We start from the raw sequence: 11,717 nt of genomic DNA, 5'->3' as shown, positions 1-11,717 counted from the left end.
CTCCAAATCTTTCCCAATTTGCTTAGTGGGCCACTCTCAGGGATAAAATTGTCAAACACAAAATATATATATATATTCATTTGCAAGTAATAAGTTTAAAATAATAAATACGATACTCACTGATTACACTGTTCATCGCAAGATAAGTATTTTCGACCGTCTCCTCGGCTGATGCCAACCGGGTCAGTTGGAATGAGCTCAGAGTGTTATGTAGAAGCAGATGATGAATTGAGTCCTTGCGGTGTCGGCATGAATGTGTATGGGGAATGTCTGTCTGGCATATGAGAAGTTCCCCCAACATATTGGCCACTCGGTGGTACAACATCTGGTGGGTAGAAAGTAGGTGGAACACCATAATAACCCCATGGCGGCATCGTGGTTCCAGGATATGGAAATTGATGAAGCATGGGAGCAAAAGGTTGTGAGGGTGGTGGTGGGGGTGGTGACTGGAGATTGAATTGTGTGGATTGAACAACAGGTGTGGAGTCAGGAGAAGAATATTGCGAACCAGAATTGACATTTGGAGAAGGTGTGGTCCTATAAGATGTTCTACTTCTACCTCTTCCCCTACCCAAAGGTGTTGAATATTTTGACATCTATTTCGATAATTATATATATATGAAAAAAAATTATATTAACATCAAAGTCATCATACTAAAAGTACAGGTACACAAATTATAAATATTCATATTTTAAAAATATAAAGGTTATTAATTAGCATGCACAAAAAAAAAAAAAACCATAAAACTGTCAGTCATCTTCTTCTATATATTCATCAATGTCTTCCTGGTCACTATCTCTGTCATCAGATAATATATCTTCCTCGTCTTCTTCTGAAACATATTCTTCATACATATCATTTTCTTCTTCCTCAACAATATTGGAGACATCAACTTCCTCTACTAGCACATTATCATCTTGTAAAGTGCCTCCAAGGTCAATATTTACATCAATTACAGGCTGTTGCAATATTTCATCCTCTTGAAAAGGCTCTTCCATGTTAGCTTCAGGAGCATTTATTGTACCTCGTGCCTTTGTTTTAATTACAACCATCCAACCATTTTTTTCACGACAGTAATCAGGGTAAGGCACGTAATACACTTGTTTAGCTTGTTGGGCAAATATGAATGGATCATATTTCCTATATCTTCTTGATGATCGAATGTCTACAATTCCATATTTATCATGAATTTTAGTTCCTCGTGGACTTGGATCATACCATTCACATTTGAACAAAATTACTCTTTTTATTGGTAAGCCTGCATATTCTAACTCAAGTATGTCTATAAGTTTTCCATAATAATTCATATGTGAAGCTCCACCTCCTAACGCAGACACGCAAACACCATAATTTTCTGTCGACCTACTCTGACTCCATTCAACAGTATGAAATTTGTATCCATTGACGAAATACATTGGCCAATGTTTCACATTGGGAGTTGGTCCCTACCCTATGCTCTGAATTAGTGGGTTTGCAATAACTTCGCCACTCAAATTCACCTAACCAAATATTTTCATCAATTTATGTATACATAATTAATATTAAATTAAGAAATATCTTAAACTTTACAAACTTACATGATTATGGAACCAAACACAAAAATGTTCCTCGATTTGTTTGTTTAATTCTTCGTCACTGATTACTGACGATAATTCACGTAACATGTTTGTGTACATGCTGAAACATTAAAATATATATATCAACATAATATGAACAAAATTATTAATATGAAGTCATAAATATATTAATATAATTAAGTTTGGGTTCTTACTCAATATAAGGTTCGACCTCTGGCGTATTTAGCAAGACATATAACTTTGCTGTTTGGAACTCATTCACATCCAACCATCTTTTTTTCATTGGACCAGCTGCACGACCCGGATAATTGAAGATAGAAATTTGTGGATGCGAAGATTCTCCCTGTAATACCCGGGAAGTTATTAAGAGTATAAATGATTTTTAAGGAAGGGTATAACTGGAATTAGCAAAAGAGTAAGGCTATATGGCACATTAACGCAGTTTTAGACGATCAAATCAGTCGGAGGGAGTAACCCGGACCTTAGATAGCTAAATAAAATTGTACAGTATCGACAAGTGATTCGAATTATGATTTTTAGTGATGAAAGAAGTGGGATCGGGAACAGTTTTTGGTACAGCTGTCGACCGGGCTGAGAAAACCGAATTGACGTAGGAAACATCCAGAAGATCAACGGAGCGCGTCAAGGACTAGTATTTAATGTGTAGAACAACCCTTAAGAGATTTCGGGATAAATTGAATGGATTTAAGGTCAAATCAATCAATCGGGCATAAGTGCAGTTTTTCTAAATTTACCCGAATGAGGTCAAAACGATAATTTTTTGAAAGTTTCAAGAATGAAATAAATAGTACAAGACTTGTGGTCCTTAGTGGTATATTTGGAAAGATCAAGGGTGTATTGGTAGGGGCTAAAATGTCAAATGAAGAAATCAGGGGGTGAAAATGCAATTTAGCAAAATTTTGCAATGTGAACGCAAGGGAGAAAACGGCTGCCGCACTGCCACCGCACGTGGAGGCCATTTCCGGCGATGGGACGGCCGAGGCTTGCTTGGGGAAGGTCGTATACTGCCATAGGATGCTTGGTGACCAAGCTATGGCCGGTGATTGGCCGGATTTCGACCGGTTTTTGGGTATAAAAGGGGTCGAGGGTTTCGGATTTTGGAGCTCAAAAATCGATCGTGTTTTTGGATGTTTTTGAGAGAGTGATTAAGGGGCTTTTGATCCTTGCATCAAGGAGAAGAGATTGGGAGTAATTTGAAGCATTTTGGTGTGAGTTTGAGGGTTGTTCGAGCTCGGCCGAGAATTGGAGGCGGTCCGCCACCGCCGACCTGCAACTGGCCGTTTGGGCCATTTTTCGGTGGCCTTTCGGCCTCAAACTGGTGCCAATGGGATCGAATCTTCGAGGGCTTGAAAGGGGTGTGCTCAGATCGGTCATCGGAGGGGTCGTCGTCGGCTGGTTTTGAGGAAGAAGACGACGCGCGCGGCTGCACGCGCCAGCCTCCACGCGCAGCCACGCGCAGGGCGCGTGAGGGCGCGTGAAATGGGAATTTTGGGTATTTCTTCTTCCAGTATTTTTAATTAATTATTTTAGGATTTATTGTGTTGAAATATTTCGGAAAATAGTTGAATAAATAATTATTTTGGAATTATCGAGGAGAAAATTGGGAGAAAATAGAGAAAATTATGGAAAATTGAGGAAAATGGATTTTAATGCTTCCTTAATTAAATATGGTGTTTAGGAAGTATTGTGGCTCGAGGTTGAGTATAAGTTCAAGCATTTGGGATTTGGCACGCAAATCGAGGCGTTGCACGAGGATCGAGGCAATCTGAATATATTCGAAGTGAGTGGTCTGATCTTATCTTTACCTTATCTTAAAAACATGTTGGAAGGTGTGTAGTGGGTTCGAGTGGGCGGTGTTACCCTCCCGAACTTAGGTTACACGCAAATGGACCAGTTCTAGTGAGCGGATTTACCTTCCGGAACTTGGGTTGTACTGCGAAAGCATTTCATTTATGTATTTATGTCATCATTCGCATATTATAGATGTGATATATTACATCAACTGTTTTTACTTACAAAAGAGTCGGTGCATGGCGTGTGATTTTCATATCATCGGGGTATTGATATTCGTGTCAATGTTGTTTTCTGAATGGGACGGGTTGGGGTCTACTTGAGATTGGGACAATGTTAAAGCAGGTGAACGGATGTCACACTGGGGCACTCGAGGGAACAATGTTAAACCAGGTGAACGGGTGTCACGACGGTGCACTCGAGGGATTAACATTAGACCAGGTGAACGGGTGTTACAGTGGGGCATTCGAGGGATTAAGAATGTCAAGGTGATATCTCAAGTTAGACATGTTTTACATGTTGCCGCTTGTTTGAATATGCCATGCTCGTGTGTCTCTCATGCATTGCATAACCTGTTTCTATACCGTCACTTAGATGTTTATCATCTAACTTGGGCTATGCCCCTAGAACGTTTAATGTTCCGGCCAGGAACTGCTGCGAGGGCAAGGATATGGCCGGTTGAGGGCCAATGGTGCTTAGTTTGTTAAGTCGTTGTAACGTTTGGAGGATTTAACATTCATTTCAGGTCATAAATGAACAGTTGTATATAGCAATTTTATCATTTGATCTGTATTACGTATTTTGCTATGGAAATACAATGTAAGAACTATGGTGTTTTGGTATTAGTGTATCCGCTGCGTTGTATTATGACTCGTTTAGTTTAAGATTATTGTTCTTGATAGTTAAACGGGCAAGACTGGGGTTCGCGGGGTTTTGTTTTATGCACGTGAAGATTGTTCTTGAAATACCGCGCGTGTTTAACTTAAAGAAAAAAAAAAAGAAATCCCGGGAATACCCTTATAGTGACACGCCTGGCGAGTCGGGGTGTTACACTCCCCCATCATCATTTCGAGGGGCTCTCGTCCTCCTTGATTGAATATTTGATTCAAAATAATATGAACCAAATGTGGCTGTCTCCTCAATTAAATATGCCTCACAAATAGATCCTTCTATGCGAGCCTTATTCCGAACTTTCTTCTTTAAAGTATTGAGAAACCTAAATCATTTTAAAGTTATCTTAATTTATGAAAAAAAACATAATAAACTATACGACAAAATCAATAAATTATATGAACATAAAATTTATTACCGTTCAAATGGATACATCCATCTGTATTGGATTGGCCCTCCGACCTTTGCTTCATAAACCAAATGTACCGGGAGATGTTCCATTGAGTTAAACCATCCAGGCGGAAATACACGCTCTATTTTGCATAGAATGATTGGGATGTTCTGTTCCATAACTTCCAAATGTTCAGTTCTTAACGTTGTTGAGCATATTTCTTTGAAAAACTGGCATAATTCAGTTATTGGACTCCAAATTCGATCTGGTAATCCTGAAAATGCCGTTGGAAGTAATCGCTCCATAAGAACATGACAATCATGACTCTTCAAGCCAAACAATTTTCCATTCTTCATATCAACACATCTGCCCAATCTAGATACATACCTGTCAGGGAGTTTAAGTTCTTTTATCCATTTCAAAATACTTAACTTTTGTTCTCTTGTGAAAGTATATTGAGCTTTAAGTTTCCAATATTTACCCCCACCACGTTCTACTAATTCCAACTCCTTCCGCATGTAATATTCTTTCAGGTCCATTCTAGCTTTGCTATTATCTTTAGTTTTACCTTTCACATCCATGATTGTATTGAAAAGATTATCAAAAATATTCTTCTCGATGTGCATGACATTTAAATTGTGTCGGATAAGATTATCTTTCCAATATGGCAAATCCCAAAAAATACTTCCTTTTGTCCAATTGTGTTGCACACCATATCCGATCATAACACAATTTTGTTGTTTTAAGATAGACGGGACATTACATACTCTACCAAATACGTTTTCTCCACTTAAATGAGGAGGTGGACAAGAATTATCAACTTTATTTTTTCGAAATGCAATTGTATTCCTTCAAAAAGGGTGATCCATTGGCAAAAATTGTCTGTGACAATCAAAAAATGATGTTTTCCCACTGTACTTGAGATTAAAAGCTTTTGTGTTTTCCATACAATACGGGCATGCTAATCTACCTGATGTCATCCAACCAGATAACATTCCATATGCAAGAAAATCATTGACAGTCCACAACAGAGCTGCTTTCATCATAAAATTTTACTTTGTAGATATGTCATAAGTCAACACTCCTTCGTGCCAAAGCAATTTCAATTCATCAATTAATGGTTGTAAAAATACGTCTATCTTACTTTTGGGATTTGAAGGACCCGGAATAATAACCGTTAAAAACATAAACTCTCTTTTCAAACAAATCCAGGAGACAAATTATATAGAGTCACAATTACTGGCCAACAAGAGTACGGGCGACCCGATTGACCATATGGAGTGAACTCATCTGCACACAAACCAAGCCTTACATTTTTAGGATCAGCAGAGAAGTCAGGATGTGTCCGATCAAAATATTTCCATGTTTCACCGTCAGACGGGTGAGACAATACCCCAAACTCTCTCCGATTTTCATAGTGCCACCTCATGTTCGAAGCAGTAATGGTTGAAGCATAGATTCTTTGCAATCTTGGTATGAGGGGCAAATACCACATTCTCTTAAAAGGAATTTCTTTAAATTTTCATGTGCCACTTCTTGTAGACTTAAAACGAGGATGACTACAAAACTTACAACTCCTCTCAAATTGATCATCCTTATAATATAACATACAACTATTTGGACAACAATCAATCTTCTGACAACCAAGTCCAAGCTTAGAAATCAACTTTTTAGTATGACAAAAGTCATCGGGCACACGATTACCAGTTGGTATTGTATGTTGCATAAACTGCATGATTTCATTATAACAACCTTCAGGCATGTTGTAATCAGATTTAATGTTCAACATCCTAACTGCAGTAGAAAGTTCACTCTCTGCATCACAACCCGAGTATAATGGGGATTGTGCAGCAGATAACATCTCATAAAATGCTTTTGCATTTTCATTAGGTGGTTCCTCAATATTGTACGACTGATGACCACTTTCGCTAAACGCTCCTTGCATTGTAGCAGGCGCATGTGACGGTCCTGCTGCATCCATTACCATTTGCTCGTACGGATTAAACTGATCTCTAAAATTATCTTCTCTATAATATTCATTTACAATAACATTTTGAGGCATTATTGGCATTTCATCCCCATGGTTCGTCTAATAATAATACCCTTTCATAAACCCATGCTTACAAAGATCCCTTTTCACCTCATTAACTGGTTTAAACTTCAAACACTCACATTTCATACAAGGACATTTCAACACTCCTAGCCTTATGAAACTTTCTTGAGAAAATGTAAGTTGAATAAACTCATCAACACCAGCATAAAATTCAGGAGTGATCCCACCCCTTCTTGGCATACACCGATTATCAATCCATCGACAATGCAACGGAGCTTCCATTTTTAATTCAAAATTGTATAACAAGCACGATTCCTAATAGATATTTTATCCTGAAAACTAACTAAATTATATTTCATCATTTCAGACTGTCATAAGTAATTGATAAATATGAACAAAAAATAAATATAATAATAAATAATTTATTGAGATAAATTTTGCATCTTTTTTATAAATTAAGATAATAAATAATTAAGATAAATTTTAATATTTTTACTTAACTCTACATGTTTGAATTGAATTTTTTTTAAATACTTATTTAAATTTGTATTTCCTTTAATACTTAAACAATTATTATAATTTTTAATTGTTACATTTTTTATTTTATTTTGATTTGAGTAATTAAGAACAATATGGTTAAAATAATGTATCTAATATATTTTCTAAGTTAGCTATAAATGTCTCACTTTGAAATTTAAAATCCATTAGTGTACTTATTTTATTTTATAACAACAAATTATATTACTCATTAATAGTATTTTATTTTTAATATTGTAATAAATAAATATTTCAATTTAAATATTTATCTAATTTATTTCTCATGTAATTTTTAATTTTTAGTGTTTAATTTAAATAAAAAATTAAATTTTATACCTTTTAAATTCATTTTAATTTTTAAAATAATTATCTAATTTATTTCGTACATTATTTTAAATATTCTAATTTTAATTTTATTTATTTTTTTTAATTTTTTAAACAAAAAAAAATTAATTTTTAATGTCTATACTTAATCTTATGGCAACAAAATATATGTTTTCATAAATATTGTATTTACTTTTAGTATTTTATTTTTAACGTATTTTATTTAAAATTACAATATTTTAAATTAAAAATCTGTTTTAAGTTAAAAACAAAAAAATAAATATTATTAATATAATTACATAACAAAATAACTACAGAAATAATTTATAAACAATTAATAAAATTCACATTTTAATTTCTAAATATTACAAATAATATAAACAATTAAAATAAAACCTAAACTAATTTAAATAAAATAATCATTAAACTCAACATACATACTAAACACAAAAATAAATTAACTATTAAATAAAACTAACGCAATTTAAACTTTTATTTCCTTTACTAAAACAATTATTCAAATTTTGATTTGTTACATTTTTTATTATATTTTCGTTGAGTTATTAAAAATATTAAGGTTAAATTTATTGTTATAAAAACTAATAATTTTTCATGGTAAAATTTTATTTTGTATTTTTAGTCCTTAATTTTTAAGAAAATATATTCGGTAGTGTATTTTTAGTGTTTACTTTTTTATTGTATTTTATTTTTAATATTGCATTTCTTATATATTTTAATTTAAATATTTATCTAATTAATTTCTCATATTATTTTTCAATTTTAGTGTTTTATTTTAAATAATAATATTAATCTATACTTTTTAATTTTAAAAATAATTATCTAATTTATTTCATATGTTAGTTTTAAAATTTTTAATTAAAATTTTATTTATTATTTATTATTTTTTATTTTTTAAATAGAATTATTTTATATTTTTAATAGATTTTTTTTAATTTTTTAATGTATACACTTAAATATTTTCTTATGACAATAAAATATATGCTTTCTTAAATAGTAAATTTATTTTTAGTATATAATTTTTTATGTATTTTATTTAAAATTACAATATTTTTCATTAAAAATATATCTAAACTTAAAAATAAAAAAATAAACATTATTTACACATGCACGGGTTTGCTAGTCCAATAACATATCAAAATAACTAAATAATTAATTAGTTGTAGTTTAATTATTTAATTATAGTTATTTACATTTTAATTTTTAAGCATTACAAATAATATAAACAATTAAACTAAAACTAAACTAATTAATATAAAAATAAACTACTAAACTAACACAAAAATAAAATAACTAAACTAACACAAAAATAAAATAACTACAACTAAACTAACATAAAAATAAAATAATTACAAATAAATTAACACAAATAAATTATAATTAAACTAACAGAATATAATTAAAGCTAAAAGAAAATAAAAAAACATAAAATACTTACTTGAGAGCACCGAAATTAACTGAAGAAGAAGAAGAACCAAGGAATGTGAAGAAGATGAAAATCGGACAGTGAGAGAATGGGGGGGCGAGACAATGAGAGAATGGGAGGGAGGGCGAGATAGTGAGAGAATGAGAGGGGGGAGCGTTAAGTGTGGAGAGTGGGGAAGGGGAAGGAGGGGGGGATTTTTAAAGGTGAGATTGCGACGGGACGCGTCAGTCCCGTCGCAGCTCTGCGACGGGACGTCGATCCCGTCGCAGCACTATTTTGTGACGGGATACACCATCCCGTCACTGATTTGAGACGAAAATAAATATCTCGTCACAAAATTGTGACGATAATTTCTGACCGTCACTAAACCACTTTAGTGACGGCTTTCCATCACTAAACCTGTCACAAATTAGTGAGGGGAGCATCCCTGTCACAAAACCCGTCACTAAAACTGATTTTTCTTGTAGTTAGTGACGGAAAAATCCGTCACTAAAAAGAGAAAATCCGTCACTAAATTTTTAGTGACGAGGTAAAAATCCGTCACAAAAAGGGCGTCACTGAATTTTAGTGACGGGGTTGAGCAATCCTGTCACAGATCTGTGACGGGCAAGCTTTCCCGTCGCAAATTTGTGACGGGTCACCCGTTGCAGATCTGTGACGGGACATCTTTCCTGTCACAGATTTGTGACGGGGTACAGAGCCCTGTCACAGATCTGTGAGGGGAATACCCGTCACAGATCGTTTTAAATAATAAAAAATAAAAAATAAAATATTAAAATTAATTTTAAAATTAAATAAAATAAATATTTATCTAATTTATAATATTAATTCTAAATATTTGAATTGAAATTTTATTTATTATTTTTAATGTTTTATGTCAAATAGAATTTTTTGTATTTTTAATGTGTATATTTTATTTATAATAATAAAAGTAAACTATATTACATTTAAAAGTAAACTATTAAAAATTACAGTATTACATCAACATTTTATATGTATTTTATTTAAAATTACAGTAGTATATTTTAATTAAAAGTAAATGTTTTTCAATTAAAAATAAAAAAACACAAATAACCATTAAACTAAACTAATACAAAATAACTATAAGTAAACTAAAATAAAATAACTACAACTAAACTAACACAAAATAATCATTAAACTAAACTAATACAAAATAACTAAAACTAAACAACACAAAATAATTACCTCATTGGCTGAAAGAGTGGCAGCAATGGCACCGGAGCAGTAACAATACCGGTGGGAGACAACAATTGTAGAAAAATCAAGAAAACCAAGGGGGAATAGAGAAATGGCGTCGGAATAGGGGGAAGAGGGCGAGAAAGAGTGAGAACCAGAGAGGGGAAGGGGGAGATGGCTGTCCGGGAAGGGGGTTTTAAACTTAAATTAGTGATGGGTGTGCCAGTCTCGTCACTGATCAGTGACGGGCATGGCAGTCCCGTCACTAAATTTTCTGCCATGTTTTTTGTGACGGATTTCCGTCACTAAAGTCGTCACAAATTAGTGACGGGTGGACCCCCGTCAGTAAATTATGATTTTCTTGTAGTGCAATAAATTTTTGAATAGATATAAGATTAACAAATAACTTAGGGATATAAAGAACATTCTTGAGGGTTAGGTGATTATCGAGGAGAATGTCTCCTTGGCTAGCAACGATAATAAGTCATTACCATTGACCAAAGCCAACGGGACCTCTTATTACCCTTGACCAAAGCCAAGGGGAAACCCAAGTCCACCAGGACCTCCTATATTACCCTAGATGACCGCCTTGAGAGAAGGAATAGGTCATCTGTCAAAGTTAGTGGGAATGCTAGATTGCCAATCAAAATTAGTGGGAATGCTAGATTGCCAATCAAGTTGATAATAGAGAACTTGAGTCCTCTTGAGCATTGTGGGTAGTAAATTCGATGTTTTTCTCCCTGAACTTCTAGAGTAGCTCTCGATTAGTTGCACCTGAACTTGTTGAACCCGATTTCCCAATTCAGGAGAAACAACCTCAATGATAGCAATGGTTCCATTCTCAAATAGATCTACCTTTTTCACCCTGTCCTTGTTCAATTACTACAAGCACCTAGAATAAGTCATCCTAGAGGAAGATACCCTTGCTCATTACTTTTTTGAAAAAAATCCTTTTTAGCCACTCAAATAAACTAATTACACTCTATACTCACTTTTTTTTTTTTTTTCAAAAACTGTACTTAACTGAAAATGTGACATGATCAAAATTACTTGAGTTAGAAGTTAAAAAAAAATGATATACTTACAAAATTAATTGATAAAGTCAAAACTGGTGAAGTGACTATAGAATGCAATTAATTTATTTGAGTGGTTAAAAATATTTTTTTGTTTTTTTTCAAAAAGTGGCTAAAAACGATTTTTTTTTTTTTTTAGACTTGGTTAGTTTTTGCAATTTCCACTTTTAAAAATTATGTTTGGGCCCTATTTCTTTATAAATTCATCTTTGTTCATTTTTAATTCCTCTAAAATCTTGATAATTTCTTTATAAATTCAACTTTGTTCGTCTTTAATTCCTCTCGAATCTTGATAATTGTCTATTATAGCCGAACCCTCTTTCAGGTCTAATTTAAATTAATTTTTAATATTTTTTTTCCAAAATTTCTGAATATCACAATCATTTTTTATTATGAGGTCAAAGTTAAAACCATACT

General features: G+C 33.2%; 1 protein-coding gene across 1 annotated transcript; it reads right to left on the bottom strand.

The window, feature by feature from the left end:
* Positions 1–206: 206 nt before the first annotated feature.
* Positions 207–999, bottom strand: LOC127811764 (uncharacterized). The gene is made up of 2 exons (XM_052351933.1): positions 854–999; positions 207–567 (listed from the first exon to the last, which is right to left on the bottom strand). The coding sequence occupies exons 1-2, from the start codon at positions 997–999 to the stop codon at positions 207–209; spliced, it is 507 nt and encodes a 168-aa protein (XP_052207893.1).
* Between the last annotated feature and the right edge of the window lie 10,718 nt (positions 1,000–11,717).

This window comes from Diospyros lotus, chromosome 10 (genome assembly GCF_014633365.1).
Source record: "Diospyros lotus cultivar Yz01 chromosome 10, ASM1463336v1, whole genome shotgun sequence".
NCBI classification, from domain to species: Eukaryota; Viridiplantae; Streptophyta; class Magnoliopsida; order Ericales; family Ebenaceae; genus Diospyros; species Diospyros lotus.
This window is presented reverse-complemented; position numbering and strand designations above follow the sequence as displayed.